Genomic DNA, 25,323 nt, shown 5'->3' with positions numbered 1-25,323 from the left:
CAGGAATTACAGTGATTTGGGATTAAATTGAATGATAGTAATAGTGGTTTGCGTTGCTAAAGATTCAAAGGAGGCCATTGTCATTCAAAATTAAGGTGTGTTTAATGAAAGGACAATCATGCTTCTTTTCAGGTGGATCTGGGAAGGTCCCTAGTGTGTGGGGGTTGGCCTAGACAAATAGTTTAGGAGAGGTAAACCTAGTTGGAAGGCATAGAACAAAAGGCTGACGTTTGGTTTTTGCGGTCAGCTTTTGTGGTCTTTCATCAATATATAAAAAGCACTCTGATACAATTCGTAAAACAAAGTTACAGCGCGAGATGAATATGCTCATCTTTAAAAGAAAAATATAATGAAATCTCAAAAAAGTTTTTGGGGGCACCAGGGGCTTAGTTGGTTCAGCATCTGACTCTTGATTTTGGCTTAGGTTATATTCTTACGATTCCGTGAGTTTGAGTCCCGCATCAGGCTCTGCACTGACAATGTGGAGCCTGCTTGGGATTCTCTCTCTCCCTCCTCTCCTCCCCTGCTTATGTGCACATGCCCTCTCTCTCTCTCTCTCTCTCTCAAAATAAATAAACTTCAGGGAAAAAAAAAGAGATGATGGTGATGGTGTGCGGTAGGGCACGTAAGTTACCAAGAATGACTTACGTTGTGGTTTGGGAGGAGGCAGACAAAGCTGGAGGTCTTGTCCCTCTTTCTAAGAACATATGGAAACTCTAGGCAGCAGCTTATGTTGTACCAGTTTCTCTGAGATTAAGTCACAATATAAATACTGGAAGTTGTGTATGACCAAAAGTCTAATCATGTCTTTTCCCTCAGAAACCTTCATGCTTTGACATTTGGGCTTCTCCATAATCTGGCACTTGCTGGTCTTCCTACACTTAATTCCTGCTACCCCGTCCTCCAGCTAAACAGTTGTTAACCTTGCTTAGTAGAACATAAGCTTCTTCGGGGTTTTATGTATCACCTGCTTGGACCTCACAGTGCCTTCCTTGCTCTTAATAAGAGCTCAGTAGTGTCAGATTTATGAGGTTGGTTTCAAGAGTTCTGTCTTTGGCTGGTACTGACAGAGGTGTCCTCATTATGTCAATTACTTGAGCCCGGGAACGTGGGAGGCTTGGCGGGGGCGGGAGGGCCCGGTCTTGCTTTGGGAGAGGAGTTCACACCATGGCATCCCCGTGATTGAATGGCGGGGAAGCACCTGAGGAGCTGAGGACCGAAGGATCCTTGGCTGGGACAGGATACACTGGTGAGGCAGAAAGCCTTTACGAGGGTTTTTGCATGTAGGGGCAGCTAGGACAGCTAAGTCATGGGCTCGTATTCAGAGAGTTCCCTGCAAGATCCCCAATGGGGCCCTTGGATGGAGGGGTATGTGGGCACGCGTGACCTTGGATGAAAACAAATACAATGTGTCAGCCATCTGTAAGCAGATCCTAAGGGAAGAAGAGCCGGCGTCATTTAACTCTTGTGCTGTTGTTGGTGATGGGGATAATGATGATCGTGCTGACAATTAAAAAGATCATTGTTTTCCTTCTTTTAGTCACATAGAAAAAATCACCACGTGGCAAGACCCTAGGAAGGCGATGAATCAGTCCCTGAATCCGATGAACCTCCACCCTGCTGCCACTCCCACCCCAGCACCCCAGAGGTCCATGGCCGTGTCTCAGCCAAATCTCGGTAAGCCTAAAGCTTTCACCTGGAGGTGAATGAACAAGTGTTTAACCAAGGGGCTCTGGAGCTCAGAAGCAGCTCTGGTTGTCTCAGTGCCTCCTCATGCACCCCAGATAGCTCTTTGGGTGCATTACACTGCCACCACCTTTGCCTTCCTTCCTGGCCCCTTTTCTACCACCTCGCACTCTTGCTACCTAGGTTTATGCTAAGGTTACGGCATCTCTTTCAATTGTCTTTACTGGAGTTTTTTGAAAAATTACTTAGGCCTCCTCTCATTCATCCAAGTCGGGTACATACCCCCATTCTGTGAATTTGGTCCCTGAAGACTGCCAAACGTACAATTCTGGCCTCCAATCCCTTTCCTTCCTTCTTTTATTATAACTATTTTGCATAACGTGTGCTTGGTGCTTTCATGCCTTATCACATTAAACTCACAACAACCCTACAAGGAGTGGTGACATTCCCATTTTATGGATAAGGAAACTTTCCCAAGGTCATACAGCTCATGGATGGCAGGGTCTGGAGTTTCAACTGAGGCTGCTCTGACTTTAGAGTCCATTTAGCCTTTATGTGATTTGCAGGTGGCTTCTCAAGACACCTGCCCCAGGACAATGCAGCTCACCCTTGACTTCATTTAGAATGCTTAAATGTAGTGCCGCCTGGGTGGCTCACTTGAGTGTCTGACTCTTTGATTTCAGCTCAAGTCTTGATCCCAGGGTTGTGCATTGGGCCCTGTGCTGAGCGTGGAGCCTGCTTAAGATTCATTCCCTTTCTCTCTTTCTCTCTCTCTGTCTGTCTCTCTTGGCACCTGGGTGGCTCAGTTAAGCATCTGACTTCAGCCGAAGTCATGATCTCACAGTTCGTGGGTTTGAGCCCTGCATTGGGCTCTCTGCTGCTAGCACAGAGCCTGCTTTGGATCCTCTGTCCCCCTTCCCTGCCCCTCCCCTCCCTCTCAAAAATAAAATAAACATTAAACAAAATAATAATGCATTAAAAAAGCTTCTCTCTCCGGGCACCTGGGTGGCTCAGGTCAGTTGAACGTCCGACTTTGGCTCAGGTCATGATCTCGCGGTTTGTGGGTTTGAGCCCCATGTCAGGCTCTGTGCTGACAGCTTGGAGCCTGGAGCCTGCTTCAGATTCTGTGTCTCCCTCTCTTTTTTCCCTGCCCCTGCTCTCTCTCTCTCTCTCTCTCTCAAAAATAAACTTTAAAAAAAATTAAAAAAAAAAAAAGATTCCCTCTCTCTCTCAAAATAAATAAATAAACATTAAAAAAAAGTCTCTCTTTCTCTCCCTCTCTGTCCCTTCCCTGCTTGTGTGAGAGCTCTGTCTCTCTCTCTTTTAAAAAAAATGCTTAAGTATGATTTTAGAATTGAGAAAATATTATTTTCTGCTAATTGCCTTTACCTTAGAACTAAAATTCTTCCCACTAGAGATAATCAGATGTGAATGAATACACAGCAGCAACATAACTAATTAGCTTCTGTGGTAGGCATTTTCCCTGCTTCCAAAGGCTAAAAATAAGAGGATACTTTTAAAGTCTTATAAAAGATGATGCCATTTTCAGATAACTTTTCCATTTAAGATCAGGTATCCAGATACTGCTTTGTACACAGAATAGTTAATTTTAGCGTGAAAAGAGGCTCTTGTTGGATTTTTTAGGAATGAACAGGATAAAAAAGGGAGCATTATTCCCAGACACCTTCCTTCATACTGTGACTTAGCCAAAGTGAGTATGAACTCAAGTAAACCCGAGTTAGCTTCAAGTAAATATATTGTCTGTTCTGCCAGGAAGTCTGGATCTACCATTTAAAGCTTGCAGATGTAAAATATATCCAAAAAGCAAATGACTTGGAATAACTTCTGTTGTGTCCCGTATCTAAAGGGCAGATCAAGGAAAATGGTACAAATGCTTCTACCAACAGTGGTAAACCAAAACTTCCCATGAGTCATTTGTCCCCAATATATAAGAGCTCAAATAGAAAGCAGTTGCAAGTATAGTAAAGAAACCACAAATTAGGTAGCATTAGACTAGTTTCAGTCTTTCTTTTAGCCATCTAGCTTTCATGAAAAATTCTAAAGACTGATTATTAAAGTATTAACTTTAATTTTGTAATGTATTATAATTGGAAAAAATCTTTCATGGACTTGGTTACAAAAATTCAAACACTTTTTCAAAGCATTGTTCACAAAGTAAACTTTTCTCAGGTCCCCATTCCTTTTTTTTTTTTTTAAGTTTATTTATTTTGAGAGAGAGTGCACGTGCGTGAGCAGGGGAGGGGCAGAGAGACGGTGGGAGAGAGAGAATCCAAAGCAGACCCTGCACTGTCACCACAAAGCCCGATGCGGGGCTTGAACTCATGAACCATGAGATCATGACCTGAGCTGAAATCCAGAGCCAGATGTTTAACTGACTGAGTCACTCCGATGCCCCCTGAATCCCCATTCCTTAGTCCTGGAGTCTTCCAGTGCTTCCAGTCATGGGTATGTGTTTCTTCACACGAATGCTAGTGTATTATACCCACTGTTCTTCACCTTGCCTTTTCTGCTTCTATATCTGTACATACAGAGTTGCCTTCTTTTAAAAGATTTCCTAGTAGTCCCACATATTCATACACCTGGCACCCCCATCTGATGGATATTTAAGTTGTCACTATTGTGTGTTGCACAATACTGGAATGAATATCCCTGTTTATGTGGTACTTGTCTTCATTTTAAAAAATTGTGCAACACGTAGAAAGTGGACTAATTAAAAGGAACTTGAATGCTTGAAACTGTTTAACAATGAAGGCACATGTGGGTCAACCTGTGCACCTGAGCCACCCCTTTCCTCACAGAAGCACAATTGGTTAGTAAAGTATATCTAAACAAATTGTAATCTGAATGTGGGAAACATGTTTACCTATTCCTGAGTTAAAATACCTTAGTTTCCAGATTTCTAATAAATCGAAGCAGTAAATTTCTCAAGACACACATTCTGGGTTTTTTTCCTAATAATATTTAAATATTTGTCCATTACACAGTGTGTTGCTAGCCCACACCGAATCACAGACACGTCCTAAGGATAGAAATATAACAGGGGGGCGCCTGGGTGGTTCAGTCGGTTGAACGTCCGACTTCGGCTCAGGTCATGATCTCACAGTTCATGGGTTCAAGCCCCTTGTCGGGCTCTGTGCTGACAGTTCGGAGCCTGAAGTCTGCTTCAGATTCTGTCTGTCTCTCTCTCTCTCTCTGCCCCTCCCTTGCTCACTCTCTGTCTCTCAAAAATAAATAAATGTAAAAAAAAAAAAAAAAGAAATATAACAGGGAATGCCAAGTGAGCACCAAAGACTGGGGATAATTTACAGAGTCATAATGTGGTCTTAATAATAAGTGATTTACTCAGAATATGTTATTTCAAGCTATAGCTCTATCCGTAGTTCATACTTTTCATTATCAGTGTTTAAAAAATATAAAGAGCAAATCCTTCTACTTTTTGAATCTAGAATTTTGGTCTTTTCAATATAATGTAACTAACAGCTAAGTGAACTTAATTGATGTGTCTCCTTTATAGGGAGGTATTTATGTATGTATGAAAATGTCAAAATATAGTTAATATTATTATGAGATGATAAAATTAGTACCTTTTATAAGATAATTTTATGCATTTCTAAAACTGTGATATAATCTTTGATATTGCTTAATACATTCAGAAATAAATCTCCTTTTTTTTAAATTTTTTTTTTTAACATTTATTTATTTTTGAGACAGAGAGAGACAGAGCATGAACGGGGGGAGGGGGGGGAGCAGAGAGAGAGGGAGACACAGAATCGGAAACAGGCTCCAGGCTCTGAGCCGTCAGCCCAGAGCCCGACGCGGGGCTCAAACTCACGGACCGTGAGATCATGACCTGAGCCAAAGTCGGACGCTTAACTGACCGAGCCACCCAGGCGCCCCAATAAATCTCCTTTTATTGGGATTCTGTTTTACTGTAGTTTAGGTATATGGATTTGGGAATCAGACTGTTAGAATTTGATACATGGCTCTGCCCATTACTAGCTTCATGACCCTATGAAATTACTTAATTTTGCCTCAGTTTCCTTATATGTAAAATGAGGATTATTATCACAGTATGAAGAGATTATATGAGTTTATATGTGTAAAGTGCTTAGATGTGGTGCCTGGGACATAAGAAGCTATAATTATTTTATTCTTATTACTAACATTATTCTTTGTGGAAGGAAAACTTTTATTTTCTACTTTATTCCATTTTAGGATGTTAGATTTGAAGATAATTTCATTGTTCATCATAAAAGCTCACGAGAAACAAAAGATTTATTTTGGGCGAGTTAAAGTGCTTTAAATTAGGAACACTGTTCATTACTTTCAGTGAGGATAGCACCCTCTGGTGGAAATATTTTAGCACCCCACCCCCCCAAGCTTATCCATGGATATCTTATTTTTTTAGTACATCTATTCCTGAAATGTAATTTGCAAGTCCAATCATATTTTAATTGGTAGAGAAGAAACCTGTCACTTAAAGGCATTGAGTGACTTTGTAAAAATGGAGCAAACTTTTGTCAGGCTGCATCAGTATCCAGTGAAAAAGCATCTATGTAGGCTGGCAGATTTGTTACGTATCTAAACTCACTGACTTTTCAAATGCCTAAGTAAAATGAAATTGACTCTGCAGGAGAGAAATGAAAAAAAAAAAAGACAAAATTTTTCTTTCTTTTTCTTTTTCTTTTTCTGCATTTTATTTCAAATAACATCTCTGGCTTGGTCTAGTTTTTAACTCAGATTTTTGTTTTTGTATCTGCCAAATCAGGTTTCCTGTCAGGTTTTGTCCTATTTGATTCTGTCTGAGCACCTTGGTGACCTTTGCATCTCAGTCCCCAGAGATGCCTACTGAATGGAAGAAGAAAGGAAGACCTTGGAGAACTTCAAAGAGTAAAGAGGAGAGATTACCTCTCGGTGGAAGCCATATCGTTTGGGGGCCCACAACTTGCTTAGAATCACAGCTTTTATGTAACAGTGAAGGCAGAAAATGATTATACATATGAAAGTTGATTATATATTTTTTCATAACACAAACCAGGCAGGACCTTGCATCTTTTAAATAGGTTGTTCTTCTCATTAATCCCTATTAAAACCTACTAAATTTTTTGGAAGGGGGGGGGAAAATGAAACAGGAAAAAAAGGACTCTCCCTTTCTATTCTAACATATAGGACAATGGGCTTGGGGGAAAATGGGGCCTGCTAAGGAAATCTGGTTAGGGTGTTAGGGCGGTGATAGGGGTAGAGTGGAGGCAGGAGACCTTTCTGTATAGTGGTTGAATGGAGGAACGTGGAGTCCCAACTGAGTCTCTCTTGGGTTAGACATTTACTAGTTTCGTTTATCAGCCTCTCTGAGTCTGAGTTTTCCTTATCTGTGAAGTGGTGATAATGAGAGCAGACATCCCTAGCTACTGTGATCCCTACCTCATCCAAGTCGTCTTGAGTACCTCAGTACTCAACGTACAGAAAGGCCCCAAAGAAGTATGTTGTTGTAACTGTTATTGGTAGCCGGTAGCCTGATTTTCCCTCACTTTTCTGGCCCGTGTGCACTCTGAGGAAGAGGCTGTGGTGTGCATTGTTACAAAGCCATCCTGTTCCTCCCTCAGGAAAACCCAACCACGATTCCCACAACTTGGATCGTTTGGGCACTTTTGCTCACATGTTGCAAGTATAATTTTGTTGACCCCAGACAGCAGTTGGGGGAACATGAGGAGGCGTATGTGCTCGTGACCTGTCTCTTTCTCCATCATATTGTTAACAGGGAGTTTGTGAAGAGCAGGCACACTCAAGTTCCGTGCGAAGGACATTTCCCCCTCGACAAGTGTGCCAGCATCAAGGTTTTCCCGTTTCTCAGCACACAAATAGTTGAATCATGAGGCAACTTAAAATATCCCCGTACTTTAAAATATTACTGCCAAGAGAAAGTGAATTTTGCCCTTTTGGTGATAATCCTAGTGATCATAAACCATGGTGCGCTGGGCTCCTGTCACACATTAACAGACCTCTTTGTTGGAGTGAGGCCCCGACCTGGGGTGCCAGTATCCTCCCAGACAGAACAGGAAAAATAAAGACTGTATAACAACTTCACCAGACTGCCAGCCCTAGCCGGTTCAGAAACTTTTGGTAAAGTGCAGCCAGAGGGTATTTTTAATGCTATAGGAATTTTTAAAATCACACACACACACACACTCACTCACACTCACACTCACACACTCACTCACTCTCTCACTCACTCACTCACTCACTCTCTCTTTGAAGATGTGCTTGTTCACCAGGCCAGAGTCTAAGTCCTCCCGGTCTGTCTTGATTTGTACTTCAAATCATAAACACATGTGTGTGTTTTTCTTTTTTGCAGGGCATGCTTTTCAAGACAAGATGGAAAATCTTGTCTGTGCTCAGTTTGGTAAATTGGCTTATTCTTCCCTCTAGGAAGTGTATAAAAGCACTTAAAAACATTTTATCAGCAAATAAAATAGCTAAGGGACACTGAAGTCTAGTGTTGTTTAAACCACATAGAAAGGTATCCTAAGGTTTGCTCAAAGTGAGATTTATATGTAGGCTATCTTTTTTTTTTTTTGTTCTTTTTCCAATTTTTTTTTCTTTTTTTCTAGTCTAATATATGTGGTAAGTTCGTGGCAGACACATCTGGCTACTGTGATTTTTCCAGCTCTGATATTCCCTCTACTTTTTGAACTTTGTGGTCTCTGCAGCATAAATTAGCCCAGTGTGCACAAGCACATACACACAAACCCAAAGACAAACTGAAAAACCTTCACACTTTATGGGAGGGGGTAGAGTGAGTGATAAGGCATTGGTAGGAATGTGGTGATAGAAAGTGGGCACGTATGGCGGGGAAGGAAGATTGGTGGGCACGGGGAAAAAGGGAAGGGGTTCTGGTTAAAAAGGCTTTTTTTCTTGATTAGAAAAAAGAAGGAGCGGTTTGCTAAATATCTAAATACCGTAGAAATCATTATTTTTGTCTTAGATTTGGAGGAAGCCATCAATTGTCAAAATTCACTCTATCTAATCAGCCTTATTGAAGACTTCTCTTTGGAGTTTCCAAAAAGAGATTCATTACAGTTTTTTTTTTCTTTTAGGCTTTTTAAAGATATGTGAAATGAGGGCTAAAACATTACTATTTTTTTTTTTAATTTTTAAAAAATGTTTTTATTTTTGAGACAGAGAGAGGGAGACAGAGAGTGAGTGGGGGAGGGGCAGGGAGAGAGAGGGAGACACAGAATCCAAAGCAGGCTTCAGGCTCTGAGCTGTCAGCAAGAGCCCATTGCGGGCTCGAAGTCACAAACTGCGAGATCATGACCTGAGCCGAAGTTGGATGCTTAACCAGCTGAGCCACCCAGGCACCCTTAAAAACATTATTAAATTGACTAATTCAGTTACTCTTATGCAATAAAGTGAGATGTAATAGTGTATAAGGAAATGTGTTTCCTTATGTAAATGTGTTTCCATATGTATATTCCATTTATCTTAATATGGATGAATCTCTTTTTTAGATCAGTACAGTTGACCCTTGAAAAACGTGGGGTGGGAGACCCAAATTCCACATGTAACTTTGGTTCCCCCAAAACTTAACTACTAATAGCTTACTATTGACCCAAAGCCTTAACTGCTAATGTAAACAGTCAACTAACACATATTTTGTATGTTATATGTATTATATACTGTATTCTTACAATAAAGTAAGCTAGAGGAAAGGAAATGTTAGGAAAATCACAAGAGAAAATACATTTATAGTACTTTATTGTAAAAAATCAGCACGTAAGTGGGCCTATGCAGTTCAAACCCATATTTTTCATGGATAAATAAATATTAGGTGATAAACACTTGTAGATTTTATTATGTGAAATTTAGAAATTTAGATAGAAAATCTCTTTGATAAGAAGTGTCAAGAGCCATGAAAAATGTTTGATGCTACACTTTCCCTAAGAAAATATTCTCTAAGATAAAATTCCTATGTAGTATGCTTAGATGAACACTTTGGAAAATTGTGTACACAAAGAAGGGTTATTTATAATAGTGCCACCCCCAAGTAATTGCCTGCAATACAAAAATAAATGCATTTGTAACCATTAAAATAATAGTTATAAGGATTCTGTGGCACATGGAGAACTTTATTATCTTACTCTAATTTTATAAAGCAGAAAAAATTGTTTATTGTGAACTATAATTTTGTTTTTTTAAAAAAAGGCTGTTTAGTTTCTCCTTTCCCACAGACTTTGCTCTCCGTCTGTGTATTTCTAGCCCCTAGCCAAGTGCATTATGCATCACAGGTGCACCACTTTGTAGAGTTAATGTATTAGGTAAATCAATTATGTATTTTTGAATGTTAGTAGTGATTATAGTAAGCCTTTTTGATTGGGGGTGATTCCCTTTATTTTCTCTGTAAGGTGTTTATATTACCTTTATAATAGCCTAAAGGAAACAAAAAAAAAGAGAACCATTTGATGTCTTGAGCTTTTTTTATAGAGGGAGAGGAGGATGGGGTTTTGGGAAGAAGGCTCTAGGACCCATGTGCAATCCAGACAAAACCATGAATCCTTAAGGTTCTACAATTGACAGAGTCTGCCATTAGCAAACGAGTAATTCCCTAGTCTCTAAGATCAGTGTTTCTCCCAGTGGGGATCCAGATCTAGCACTAGGAAGATCCCTTGGGGGCAGTTGTTAAACAGGAGTCTTCAGAATCTAGTCGTCTGATTGCTCCTTAAAAAGCAGTCATGGGCTGCTGCTGGAATAATGCCTGCCTCCCCCCCCCCCCCCCCCACCCCACCTCTGGGAAATCCTGTTTCAGATGATGTAGATTGGGGTCTGGGAATGGGTGCTCTTCTCAGGTGCCCAGATTACCCTGGTCATCAGCCAGGTATGGGTATGGGGAGCTACAAGAGAATTGTGTGTTTTAGCATAGTGATCGGAGAATGCCATAATAATAAATGGCAGAAACCTACTCCAATGATCCATTCTTTACCTTGAGTTATCTGAAACAAATGCTGAATATGCTCACCAACTTTTTGACTGGGTTCTTTGTCCAAAATAGACATTTATTATGGCATTGGCATCTGTCATTTTGGCACTTGTTGGTGTTAGTATATACATGAGCATTGGATACGGGAATGCTGAAGCCACTTTCCAGAGAGTTTTGACCCCAATCACACCAAGTAAACTTTAAAAACAAGGGAATACATTGTACTTTGGGATCCAGTTTATTGAACTGTATTGTCTAAATTCACTCAGTAAGTGTGTAAGCTCCCCTCAAACTTTGCTTGCTGAGAGTTGACCAGAAAATCAGACCTCTGTAGGGCTAAACTCCTGAAAAATTCCAGAGAGGCAGGCACTTCCTACCCCAAAGGAACGTAGAACCTCTTAGGAAGGGGGTAAAGGCCAGGGAAAACTTTTTTGAAGTCTCTTCTTTGTGTGTACTACCTCCATTATTTACTTATTTTTAATGGAGTCTAATTTTTTCACCAAGCTGTGGGTCTTTGTTGAGAGTTTAAAAAATAATTTTGACAGTTTTTGTAGTATCTGCTGGCTGGCTTCCAGTCTTTTGCCCTCAGGAACTTCCTTGTTGTGGGGAATTTCACCCAGTTAAAGTTTAAGGCGAAGGGATTCTGGGATGGTTTGTCCTTTGGCCACTTGTTCCAAATTAATAAGTGCTGAGTGACATTTGGGCATTCTTTGATCTCCTCTTTGGGGTGCCTGGTGATGTCCCTGCCTGTGTGTGATCATCACCTCCCCCACCCCACATCAACTGGAAGATTGATTTCTTCTTCCTTTCTGGAAGTCTAAATTTATTCCTTGGGTGTTTTGCAGTTGCTGGTGGTCAGGGACAGCTGTTCCACCATGCTTGACTCCGAATAATTCTCTGTGATGAAGTCAGCAAAATACTGTAAGAAGCCAAGAAAACAAAAGTCCTTCATGGTCTTTTCTCATTAAGTGCTGAAGAGAGGAAGATCACCCCCCTTTCCCTGGTTTAAAAAAAAAAAAATCAGGAAAAGATGAGATCCTAAACATATTTGAGGCAACAAGATTCAACAGTGTTCTTTACCCCATATTATATAATTACTCTTTGGTCATTGTAGAACAGCTGATCAGCAAAAACTGAAAGAATAAAAAAACATTGTAATCTGACCATTCAAAATCACACAATGTTTTCTCATGTAGTATTCTCTTTTTTTTTTTCAATATAAGTGTGAACAAAAAAGGTTGGAAAGTCTTTTATATTCTTTTTTTGTAGCCCAGTTTTCATTGAACATATCATGAACATCTTTCCATTTCAATTAATATTTTTCTTTTTTCTTTTTTTTAATTTTTTTTAAATGTTTATTTATTTTTGAGACAGAGAGAGACAGAGCATGAATGGGGGAGGGTCAGAGAGAGGGAGACACAGAATCCGAAACAGGCTCCAGGCTCTGAGCTGTCAGCACAGAGCCCGACGCGGGGCTTGAACTCACGGACTGCGAGATCATGACCTGAGCCGAAGTCGGCCGCTCAACCGACTGAGCCACCCAGGCACCCGTCAATTAATATTTTTCTACAGTATTTTTTGATTAGCTGTTTTAATTAGAAAAGTAACACGAAAAATTCAAACAGTTCCAAAGAGTATTCATGAGAAGTAAGTCTCCTTCACACCAGGACCCCCAGCCCTTCTCTCTTCATCGAAAACATTGCTACCAGCCTCCTGTGTGTTCTACAAATACTCCACATACATATGTATGCTTGGGTGTATATGTCTTTTTTAAACTTAATGTATCCTAGAGAGCTTTCTAAATTCATATGTATAGATGTAATCCTTCTTTGCCAGGAATATATAATATTCTACTATTGATGTACCTAATTTATTTAAACAGTACCCTATGCTGGATATTTAGATTCTTTTCTAATTGTTCACTGTTACTAAACAGTGCTTCAGTGCTTAACATAATTAACATAATTCCTTTATAATTATGCTGTTTATGAATAAGATAATTTTGCAGAGGTGGGCTTCCTAAATCAAAAATTATGTGCATTTGAAGTTGTAATAGATGTTCTACTCCCCTCCAAAAAGGTTACACCCATTTACACCCTACCAACAGAGTATCAAAATGCCCCTTTCCCTCTATTCTGGCCAATAATGTCCATTATCAGACTTTTTTAGTCTTTATAATTCTGATAGGTACAAACGGGATTCTCATTGTTTAATTCATATATATAGTAAAACCGTGGTTTGTGAGTATAATTCATTCCAGAAACATGCTTGTAATCCAGAACACTTGTATATCAAGGTGAATTTCAAGAACCATTGACTCAGTTGTGATCCTGTGACATTCGGTATCACATTACTACTTGTATTGCAAGACATCGCTCATTTATCAAGTTAAAAATCATTAGAAATGTTTGCTCATCTTATGGAACACTGACAGAACAAGTACTCACAAGCCAAGGTTTTACCATATATATATGAATGGACCTGGGCATATTTCTGTTTGTAAACCATTACATCATGTTAATGTCTATACAATATTCTATAAGATGACTATGCTATATTTAACCAGTTCTTCTGCTGAGAGACATACAGGTTGATTCTATTTTTTTTTTTTTTACCATTATAAATGATGTTGCAGTAAATACTCCTGTATATAAATTTTTGTGCCTCCCTTTAATTTCCTCATTTTTTTTCAGTTTCTTTGGGATGTTTGTTAGTAAAGTATAGGAATTCCTTAAAAAATACAATGTTGAAATGGTTTGCTTTTATCAAACTAAATAAGTAAATGGCTGCAGATTCACCTTGTGTGTTGAGGTGACGGTGAGGGGTTTGATTGGGGCGCTACTTTCTTGTGCAATAAATGATTTAAGGTTGTCAGTACCCAAAAAGCGTATTTTTCACCAGGCACTTATCCTCCCACAAGCTCTGTTTTTCAGCTTGCATATCCATATGTTTTTGACTAAGCCATAAATGGAAGCTATATTTGAAGTTATTTTGCTTCCCAGTACATGTCATACATTTCATTCCATATTATTTTAGTCCTTTTCCTTTCCAGTATTCTACTTCTCAGACACCAGTGAAGAGTGAGTTGTGAGTTTTCCGTTTTGCCAAGAGTTACATATTTGCAGAGCTGGAAGAAAATAAAGTAAAAAATATTTTTTAATGTGGGTGATTTAGTCCTGGCTCACAAGACTTTGATTTAGCTGCTTCAAAGCGTCCACTTTAAATATCAAGAAAAATATTCCATTTCCACCCCTATCAACTGCTATAATGCCTGAATGAATTAGAATGGAACTCTAATCTCTCCCAAAGTGGAACTGGATCATCCCATCTTAATAAAATGAGCACTCCGTGCAGCTGCAAATGGGAAGGCTCCTGGCCTCCTGGCCTCCTGGCCTCCATCACTGATGTTTTTCTACTGCTACTGCCTGAGACCCTGCAATTGAGGGATATTCTGTTGGAGACCCCACTTCTCCAATCTACAACACATCTCAGTCATTTGTTTGTGTATCATCTTCTCTGTCTCTGCCCTGGTTTTAAATACAGAACTTTTTCCCCTGTAATTTGAGGGAGTCCCAGCGCCCAAACCATATTACAATTGAAGGCTTTGGCCCGACAGGTTTCTGCCTGAAACATACTTCCATGTGTTTACATTCTCTGGTGCCTTCTCCAGACCCAACTCTGGCCTTCCAGCTTGTCCATTCTTTCTTCTGTCAAGAAGGCCAACGTGGAACAGTTTCTTCAGCTCTGACTCTGGGAAGGGGGGGGGGGCCTTTCACTGAAGGACCTCGAGCTTTACAGTCAATTAACTCTTGGAGCTCAGATTCTGCCTAAGAAAACTTGTAATTCTTTAGTCCAGTGTCTTGTTGTCAGGCAGTTATCCAGAACTATTTCTTCTAAAAGACTGCTCCAGGGGGCGCCTGGGTGGCTCAGTCGGTTAAGCGTCCGACTTCAACTCAGGTCACCATCTCGCGGTCCGTTGGTTCGAGCCCCGTGTCAGGCTCTGGGCTGATGGCTCAGAGCCTGGAGGCTGCTTTGGATTCTGTGTCTCCCTCTCTCTCTGCCCCTCCCCCATTCATGCTCTGTCTCTCTCTGTCTCCAACCAGTCCCATAGGGCAATTCCTTCCTGTCTTCCTGGCTCTCTATTTTTTTGAATATGAGATTGTCTTCCTTTTTAAAAAAAATGGAGATATATTTGACATAACATTGTAATAGTTTGTTGTACAACATGATGACTTGATATATGTACATATTGCAGTGTGTACGTATTGTAACATATGTACATATGTTACGGAAATGATCACCACAGTAAATCTAGTTAACATCTATCACCACACATAGTTACAAAGTTCTCTTTCTTGTGATGGGAATGTTCAAGATCTACTCTTAGCAACATTCAATTATACAATACAGTATTGCTAACTATAGTCACCGCGCTTTATATTACATCCCATGACTAATTTATTTTATAACCGGAAGTCAGTACCTTCTGACAAACTTCACCCAGAATTATTTCCAAATAACATTTGGGGTTGGGTGTGGAGGTGGGGAGGGTGGGAGGAACAGTGAGTATGAGGTATCAGAATCCTTAGCACATATTGCAACCGGGGTTCTTTCCCCTTCAAACCCTGGTCAGTTCTCAAAACCATTGTTTAGTGGGGGTTTCCTCAAAGATAAAAATGTTACAATACAATGGCGCGTATATGACGCAGTTTCTCTGGGCCCTGCCAGACTGAGAATTTTCAGGCTCCAGGGAGTTTTGGGTGTGTATTGAGAAGTTTTTCTTTCTTGTTATTATTTTTTTAATATGTCACCTTTTATTTTGAAACAATCTTAAACTTACAGAAGAGTTTCTAGTACAAGGAACTCCCAGATTTGCCTTTGTTAATTGTTTATGTTTTGCCACATTTGCTTATCTTACTTTCTCTGTATGTATATATATATTTTTTTTCCCTTTTTTTCCTGAACCTTTTGAGATTAAGTTGGAGACCTCATGCTCGTTTACCCCTAAGTACTTTAGGTTGTATTTTCTAAAAGAATATGTTCTTACATAAGCACAGTATAGGGATCCAAATCAGGAAATTTAACATTGGTATAGAATATTGCTTTCTAATCCATATCTGTGTATGAAAATTTCATTTGCCACAAAAATGTCCTTTCTGGCTATTTTGGTTTCTGGTCCAGGATCTGTTAAGGTTCATGTACTGCGTTTAGTCGTCCTGTCTATGTAATCTCTTTTTACCTGGAATGATTCCTGGGCCATTGTGTTTTTGGATCGTGATATCTTTAAAGAGTATAGGCCAGTTATTTTGTAGATTGTTTTTTAATTTGGATTTGTCTGGTGTTTCCTCAAGGTTTAGATTTCGGTTACACATTTTTGGCAGGAATGCCACATCATCACGAGTGATGATGTGTTCTTCTCATCACGTCCTATCAAGAGGCATGTGATGTCAGTTCATCATAGTATGTGTGATGTTGGCTTTGATCCCTTGGCTAAGGTAGTGTCTGTGGAAGATGGGGGGGAGGAGCTTCGTTTGCTTGGGTCAGCTGGCTCCTCTAATGAGTATATTCCATAAAGACAGTGCAATATGATGGGCTGCTTTTTGGTCCACCAAATGTATGTGAACTCCTTTCCTTGGGATGACGAGCAAACACCATTTCCAGCATGCTAGGTTAAACTTCTCAGAACATTATGTAATTAACCATTAACATATCTGTGTACATATACACACAGAGATAGAGTTTTAAACTGAAACTGATGCTTCCATTCATTTATTCCCTATTCTTGCTTCTTACAAAATACACAATCAGAAAGGGCATATATAAATAATTGAGTCAAGTTGTGGTAAAGGGAGACTAAGGCTGAGGAAATAGTAAAGCCAGGGAGAAAAATGTATACCACAGGCTCTATGCTAGAGGTGTATGCACATTTAGCTTTGAGACTTGGGGGCTCTTGCAAAGAGGAAGATATGTTCAGTTACAGGAGTCAAAGAGTTTTTGAGGTAAAGGCTCGCCTGGTGTTGAGGAGAGACGCAGTTTTTTTTTATATATATATAGATGCCAAAGAGGGAGTTCTCCCTTCAATTTCTCATAAATGATCTAGACATTGCTCTAGGTGACAATCCTCAAAAAAATCTCACAACAGTGAGAACACCAAGAGTTTTAGAAGGAAGTTTTCTGTGACCTGCCTAAACATTGGGCTATGGCCGGATCTCAGAGCACCAGCCAGGAATGTCTGAAGACCAAAACAAGACCACATACTCTGTTTGATTCAAGGATAAACTTTGGAAAATCCAGAGTTGGAGCTTTATTTGTTGTGTGTATTTTACTTACTTTTGGTTTTAAGAACAAAACCCCCTTGGCACAGCCTCCCAAATAAAATTTAGAGGTATAGGTTTTTGTTTTGTTTTCCTTGGGACCAGAATCTCCTCTGGTAAGTTTTTAAAAGTGGAGCTGCTCTGGTTTCTAACTCCCCTTACCTCCACTCCAAAGCTTACTTACTCCTTTCTTCCTCAAAGATGCCCCGGAACACTTCACAGGGCTGAGAGACAATAGCCCAGAGACGCTAATCCTGAGGTGTGTACTCCTAGAACTTTTCCATCTCTGGATTTCTTCAGAATTTTTAACTTACATAATGTATGAAACACTCTGGTGGTTTCCCATGTGGTCTGAGCAGTGAGCGGAAAGGAGATTTCTATCACTCTGGAGTAGAGGTCAACTGCAGTGCTGGCCACAGCCATGAGGCCCCAGGGGCCCTGCTCCTTGCCCCTCCCACTCTGCTCTTCGGCCACGTGGGCCTCCCTGTTTTGCACAAGTACTCCAAACTGACAGGTTCACACCTTCCAACCCTAGGACCTCGAACTTACAGTGTCTCAGCTTAGTATGGCCCCCACCCTGATTTTGTGCACTTTATTCACATTTCTTAGATCACACATCACCTCCTCAGAGAGGCCTTCCTTAACTTCTGTGCCTAATATAGTTCCACATTTATTTGTACAAAGCCCTTTGCTCAAGAATGACATTATGTATTTGCTGTTGTCTGTCTCCCTACTAGACTGTAATCTCTCAAAGGGCCAGGACTCCTGTTAATTGGTCTCTCTAGCACCTGGAAACAGTGCCTTGTACTTGGCTGGGGTTCAGCAGATAATTGGTGAATGGATAATTAAATGAACTGTAGAACGCTGGAAAGAAAAAGTCAACTATAGTCCTAAGCATCCAAACACCACCATTATTAATACTTGGATATTTTTTCATTTCAGAGGTAAATGACTTTTTGGGATCACTAGAAATCCTATAAGAACTAGGGATACATGCACACGTTCCCAAAACTTGAATATAGTTTTACCAGATTTCCTAATCCTGCTACCCCTGGTAAAATTCTTTTTTTTTTTTTTTTTTTTTGTCCCCTGAGCAGTGCTATCCTGATGCAAAGCACCCACCTGCATCATGTCATTATCTTTGTTAATCTGATTGCCAAACAGTGGCTTTCTCTTGCTTTACATTTTTGTGATTCTTGGTGAGGCTGATAATTTTTCTGTGTTTGAATACTAATAGCTTGTTCTATTTCATAAGTTGTTCAAGTTCTCTGACTATTTCTTGGATGTCTGTTGTACGAGCTCTTTAAATAATCAAGATGTTTACTAAAATGATACCTTGTGGAAAGAAAACAGATTAAACATTAGCATTCCACGCTGACAACTTTTTCTCCTCCCCTCTCAGTGGGACACAGCTATAGATTCATTTTCTGTTACTTTGCTTGGGTTGCCATGCTTTGCACCTGGAGTAGTTTTAGAATCATTCAGGAAAGCGAACCAATAAAAAGCTGCAATAAACTCTCTCCTGACTAATGAAAATAAATGCATGAATCAGAGTTTCCATTTCCTGCTGGGATAAACGTGTACCTATTGTCTGAAGATAATAAAATAGTGTTGGTTTTACTATTGCCAGGCCATCGAATTAAATTCAAAGACACAAAGATAACTTTGTGGAGCAGCACGGCAAAGCGCCCAATTTCCTCTTTTTCCAACTTAGGTCATTATTTGCCTAAGTTCACCAGCTTCATAGATGTGCTTCCTGTCACGGGCCACTTTTGATAAATCTTGTGAGGTCCCATAAATCAGATGGAATCTGAGTAGCACATGCTGGTACTGCTTTGGGTGGAAGAAATATGATTTCTTTACAGCAAAAGGATCCAGAAGAAACCCGCACGCCAACTTGTTCTGGATACATTACATCTAGCTTGTTCTGGATATATTACAATGATGAAAACTGATGGCTGAATCTTTTAAATGCCAAAATATATGCATTTTAGGTCATGCACTTGCTAGGAACACATAAAAACCAGTGTTACAGGCATTTCGATCATGTACACCTCTGAGAGCACAGTTACCTGGATACTTGCACACTGGTCTGTCAACTATACTGCTGTGTAGACAGGTAGGATAGCAAGTGGGAGAGTCATCTTCTGGTACTAATAATTCAGAGTCTCCTGTGAAGCATCGGCCACTTACAAGTCTGAAACTAGAAGAGCTGGGGGTATCTGGAAGACCTAAGGTCCACCTGTCAAATTTGGGGCACCTGGAAGTGGTTTTAAGTCTTGACACAGTGAGGCCAGGAACGTAGGCATCCGGAGCTCTGTGCCTTATCAACCAAGCCGGCTGAGAAATTGCCCTGTGGTTATTCTCACCCAGCATCAGAATAAAGGGCTCAGTGTGAAGTTGGGATAGTACAGCTTCTTGGTTTAATACTTTACAGATTTTTGGAACCAAATGGACCCTGAAGTGAAAAGTTGCCTTTTTTTTTTTTTTTTTTTTTTTTTTTGCTGACCTTGTTGGACGGCTAATACTGTTTCTGGGAAATAAGAGAAACAAGCGGCTCATTGTTGGCAGGAGCTGAGAGAGACACAAGAAGGGCGCGAGACGTGTCTGCAGCCCTTTTTTCCTCTTCATTGTATCGTGACTGAGTCAAGGCTGGACTGTGGCTGGATTTGTCTTTCTACCTCTATAGACATGTGTTTTCCATCAGACAGGGCTGCGTGACACCTGACATTGGCCAGTTCACATGAGTTAAGCCATGTACGGCCCATAAACAGAGAGGAAAAGACCCACAGCTGCACTCAGACACTCTTGACACTGAAATATTTTTGAAGCTTGATGTGGCTGGGGCTGCACATATGTCAGAAACGATTTACACCTGTATGTTTTGGCTTCTTCCTGTTGCATATCATTACTTTCCAAAATCTGCTGTGGCCAGAAGGTCTAGTGTTACCTGATGGCAGCACCTTTTCTTGTTTAAACCTTCCCGAATTATGAAATGTAACTTTTCAAAGTGATCTGATTTGTAATTTTTTTTTTTTTTTTTTTTTTTTTTTTTTTAATACTGAAGAAGTGGGGCTCCTGGATGGCTCAGTCGGTTAAGTGTCTGACTTCAGCTCGGGTCATTATCTCGTGGTCTGTGGGTTGGAGTCCCGTGTTGGGCTCTGTGCTGATAGTTCGGAGCCTGGAGCCTGCCTCGGATTATGTGTCTCCCTCTCTCTCTGCTCCTCCCCTTCTCATGCTCTTTTTCTTTTTCTCAAAAATAAATAAATATTAAAAAAAAAAAAAAGACTGAGGAAGAAAGCCCTATATCACTTTCTGTAAAACCAGATCATGCAAACATGTGATTCATATTGATTTCATCATTTTGTAGTAGTAAATAAATTACATTAGTCTACATTAGGCTTTTTCATGAAATCGGGAAAAGGAAACACATCCTTGTCACTGAATTTATTTTTGTTTTAATGTTCTATTTATTTTTGAGAGAGAGAGAGAGAGAGACAGAGTGTGAGTAGGGAGGGGCAGAGAGAGAGAGGGAGACGCAGAATCCGAGGCAGGCTCCAGGCTCTGAGCTGTCAGCACAGAGCCTGACGTTGGGCTCGAACTCACAAACCTTGAGATCATGACCTGAGCCGAAGTTGGAAGCTTAATCAACAGAGCCCCCCAGGCGCCCCTCCTTGTCACTGAATTTAACTCGGTACGTACTTTTTGATTATTGAAGGTGAGCAGCACAGGCCAGCGAATGGTGATCAGTGCAAATGATGCCAGCCATGGCATTCTGGCATATTCTGTGGGCTGCCTAGGTTTGTCACAGTCTATGCCAATGATTTGTGCGGAGTCATTTATCCTTCCAAGGATCATCTCTAAAATGAGTGAATTGGCCTACACCACTGGTTTTAAATTGTGTCTCAAGGTCCCATGCCAGGATTTTAGGGGATGTGAGTGAGCAGAAGCTAAGCTTTGTTAGTATCTGGACTCCAAAAGCTGTGTCTGTTCAACAGATTTTTAAAATTGGTTTGATACTGTCGTACGAGAGCTGAGAAGTGCCTGTAGGAAAAACAGAGTGAAAGCAAGATCAAGATGATTTAGAGAAGATAGTCAAAAGGGCTGCCATTTAAGTGCTCCTTTACCCACTGGTACCAGCTCAGGATCTAGGCTTGCTTTGAATTGAACCCCTGCACATGAGGGTTGCCTCTGCTTCATGTCATACATTGGCTCTGGGGAAGGATCTTATTGCTAAAGAAACATTTGAAAACCTGGTCTACATGAACTCAGGTCCCTTCAGCTTGAACTTCTTTAAAAAAAAAATTTTTTTTTTTAATGCTTACTCATTTTTGAGAGACAGAGAGAGACAGAGTGCAAGCAGGAGAGGAGCAGAGAGAGAGGGAGACACAGAATCTGAAACGGGCTCCAGGCTCTGAGCTGTCAGCACAGAGCCTGATGCGGGGCTCAAACCCACAAACCACGAGATCATGACCTGAGCCAAAGTCAGTTGCTTAACCGACTGAGCCACCCAGGCACCCCCCTTCATCTTGAACTTCTATGGTGATGGTACAAAATAGGGTGAATACATGGCCCCACCAGTAATGAGCATTGTGGAAAAAGTGAGTTTGTAAACCACTAATGATAAAACAGAGCAAAACGAAATGGACGCTGAGCAGAGAACTATGCTCTGGTAGTAAAGAGAAAACAGTGACAAAAATCAAGCACTCGTTAAATATTCACTTGTAAAATTATGGGAGTAATGGTTACTACCAATTTCTGACCCATAAACCCTGAAACTTAGTATAGTATTTAATGTCTGTGCATCAGTAAGGCATATCTGAAGTACACTAAATTATTTTTGTTCTGTTTCTATAAAGAAAGTCCATATCATTGGTGTTGGTTCCAAGGGGTAAGTGGAGACTTGGCTCCTTCTTTTCAGGTCTTACTTATAAAGAGCACAAATCCAGCTCTCAGGAAGATGAGAATTGGTTCAAATCACCGAAGAGAATAGCTCAGTGTTTCTTTTTTTTTTTTTTTTAATTTTTTTTTTTTTAACGTTTATTTATTTTTGGGACAGAGAGAGACAGAGCATGAACGGGGGAGGGGCAGAGAGAGAGGGAGACACAGAATCGGAAACAGGCTCCAGGCTCTGAGCCATCAGCCCAGAGCCCGACGCGGGGCTCGAACTCACGGACCGCGAGATCGTGACCTGAGCTGAAGTCGGACGCCCAACCGACTGAGCCACCCAGGCGCCCCGCTCAGTGTTTCTTAAAGGAGCTTTTCTTCAGCATGCGTGGCCCAACCAAGAATCCAACAGGAAAGATTTCCTGACTTTCAGACTTAATCAAGTGCATGCTTATGAGTGATGCAATGCAGTGTCATAAATAGTGCTTGATTTCCTTCAAAAGTTACAGACTAAGTGGAGGAGTGATATTTCCTCTCTGATTATCAGATAGATAATGTGGATGCAAAAGGACAGTCAGCTAGTTGTAATCCATGGAGGGCACAGTGAGAGCTAGTCTGGATGGACTGCCTGGCTGTGGTTCTAAATATCAAATGGTTACTTCATACTGGCATTAGTTCCTTTGTAAGGAAACACATTAGAGTGGAAACTAGAAACTTTGGAGGTTCTACTACCATGAGTTAGCTCTGGGGCCATGACAGTCACAGCCTAGGGTGACCAACCACCCCATCTGCCTGGGCTCTCCCAGATGTAGCCCTGATATCCTGTGTTGCAGGAAACCCCTCAGTCTTTTATAAGATCAGGACAGTTGGTTGCCCTTTGTGACAGACCTCAGTTCCAGCATTTGCAGAGTAGGGACAGAAAATGAAGTGATGATAGAGCTTTCTATTTGAATGGTCACGATTCAGGAGCCCTTGTGATACCCTCTTGTAGGGTAATTATGTGTTTGGAAGGTACTTCTCATGCAATTTATATAAACTTACTAGCTCAGACATCAAACTGAGGAAGTTTCCTGGATCCCAGATCAAGTGTGTATTTGAATATTTCCTATTCACCTGCTTTGAGGAAACTGCCCCCAGGTATTCAAAGCTCTAAGTCAGCCTCTTTGAAGCTCTCCCCTCTCTCAAGGGAAGATGTTTGAAGGATTCTTTGGAACATTTAATGTTATTTTATCACAGAAGCAAGTAAAAAAAAAAAAAAAACCTCTAAAAAGTAGGTTATTTTTGAATATATGGAAGTAAAGTTAATGCAGTAAGGTTTTGCTCACCACCTGTGAAAACTGATACACAAGTTAAACCATCTTTGCAATTTTCCTGTTAAATCAGCCTTTGCTTATGGAGAACTTAAGCAGATATTCTGGCAGTCTTTTCTAACCCTTGTTTTCCCTGTGTTTTGCTTTTCTTTGTTTTTTACATTACTTTGTATCATGAACAGTAGTAGGTGACCCTAGGCAAGTAACACCACTTTGTTCAACACTCACCAGGCTGCTGTGTTCCTGTCTCTGGCTCCATGTCCTACACATCTGCTTAGTTGACTGTAAAGGGCTTAGCACATAGTAAGAGCTTAATAAATATTAATTCATCTTCAGTTCAAATTCAACACACTGCCAAGACATCTGCTAAGTTGCAGTGGACCAGCATTTCCCAGTATTCCTGCTCTGGAGAACACTAGACTTCCAAGTTTGAGAAGTGCTGCATTTTATATCTTCTTCTTGGAAAGTCTCACTGTCTGTTAGAACCTTAAAGGCTCTGAGGAATCCTGCAATAAAATGAACTCTTTTAACTTTATGTAGCCCAACATTTCCCAATCTTATTTGACCATGGAACACCTCTGGAAGCAACTATTATTATTATTATTATTATTATTATTATTATTATTTTAATTCTAGCCTAATATCTATTTGCTCCCATAGAACACACTATAGACCATGGTTTTTTTTTTTTTTTTGGAGTATTTATCCATTTTTTTATATACCCTATAAAAATTGTCCATTTTTATATACTCTATAAAAATGAATTAATAGTATTGAAGAGACAATGTCCTGCACAGTCCCTGGTATTTACTAAAGACGTGCTTACTACACACACACACACACACACACACACACACACACACACAGGTTTGGTTTTTTTTTAGAATAATTTCAGGTTTACAGAAAAATTGAAAAGATGGAGTTCCCATATACACTCTCATTCAGTTTCCCATATTATTAACATCTTATGTTAGTATGCTACATTTGTTGTAATTGATGAACTGGTGTTGATACATTATCATTAACTAAAATCCATACTTACTCAGATTTCCTTAGTTTTTACATAATATCTTTTTCTGTTCCAGGGTCCTGTACAGAATACCACATTACCTTTACTTGTCATGTCTCCTTACATTGTTCTTGGCCATGATAGTTTCTTGGACTCTCCTTTTTTTGATTACCTTGATAGCTTTGAGGAGTACTGCTTAGGAATTTTGAGGATTCCCCTCTGTGGGAATATGATATTTTTCTCTGATTAGACTTGAGATGATGGGCTTTGGGGAGGAAGTGCTGTTTTTGTCACATCTTATTGGGGCTCCTGCTATCACTACGTCTTATCATTGTTGAAGTTGACCTTGATCATCTGGCTGATAGCTAAGAGTTCTCCACTGTAAAGTTACTATCCCCCTCTGCCCATTCAATACTGCACTCTTTGGGAGGGGGTCACTATACACAAACCGCTGCTAGGGAGCAGGAGTTTTGCTTCCCCTCCTTGAGGACAGTGTATTTACATTAAATCAGGAGATTTGTCTTTTCTCCCTCCATGTATTTATGTATTCAGCCTTGTGTTTATATGAGTGTGAACTCATGGGTATTACATTTTTATGGAACTAATGAACCACAGTCATCAACATGTGACACTTTCTCCATTATTGATAGAACACAGTTCTATCACAGATCAAACACAGTTGTGGAGTAGGTGCTGGGGTGCTCCCCAAATCCTAGAGTGCTTGGGGAGGCCTTCTCCCTCACTTAAATGGAATTGTGCCTCTGACATGTTGACAGAACCATGTGTTTTTAAAGGTTCAACTTAAGGGGTACCTGGGTGGTTCAGTCTGTTGAGTATCCTACTTCGGCTCAGGTCATGATCTCGCGGTTGTGAGTTTGAGCCCTGCATCAGGCTCTGTGCTGACAACTTGGAGCCTGGAGCCAGCTTCAGATTTTGTGTCTCCCTCTCTCTCTGCCCCTTCTTTGCTCACACTCTGTTTCTCTCACTCTCAAAAATAAATACACGTTAAAAATAAACATAAAACATAAAATAAATAAAAATAAAAAAATAAATAAACATTAAAAAATATAATAAAGGTTTCAAAGTGCCAGGTATGGTGACCCCTCAGCTGCGAAGTTTGTC

The 25,323-nt window shown here is 40.3% G+C and overlaps 1 protein-coding gene across 1 annotated transcript in view; it reads left to right on the top strand.

Moving 5' to 3' along the window:
• The window catches only part of WWTR1 (WW domain containing transcription regulator 1), a 136,098-nt gene that overhangs the window by 79,525 nt on the left and 31,250 nt on the right, over window positions 1–25,323 (top strand). Inside the window, exon 3 of the mRNA XM_058730192.1 lies at window positions 1,541–1,677. Coding sequence (XP_058586175.1) covers window positions 1,541–1,677 — 137 coding nt within the window. The remainder of the gene's footprint in view (window positions 1–1,540; window positions 1,678–25,323) is intronic.

The sequence above is a fragment of the Neofelis nebulosa genome, chromosome 5 (genome assembly GCF_028018385.1).
Source record: "Neofelis nebulosa isolate mNeoNeb1 chromosome 5, mNeoNeb1.pri, whole genome shotgun sequence".
NCBI lineage: Eukaryota > Metazoa > Chordata > Mammalia > Carnivora > Felidae > Neofelis > Neofelis nebulosa.
This window is presented reverse-complemented; position numbering and strand designations above follow the sequence as displayed.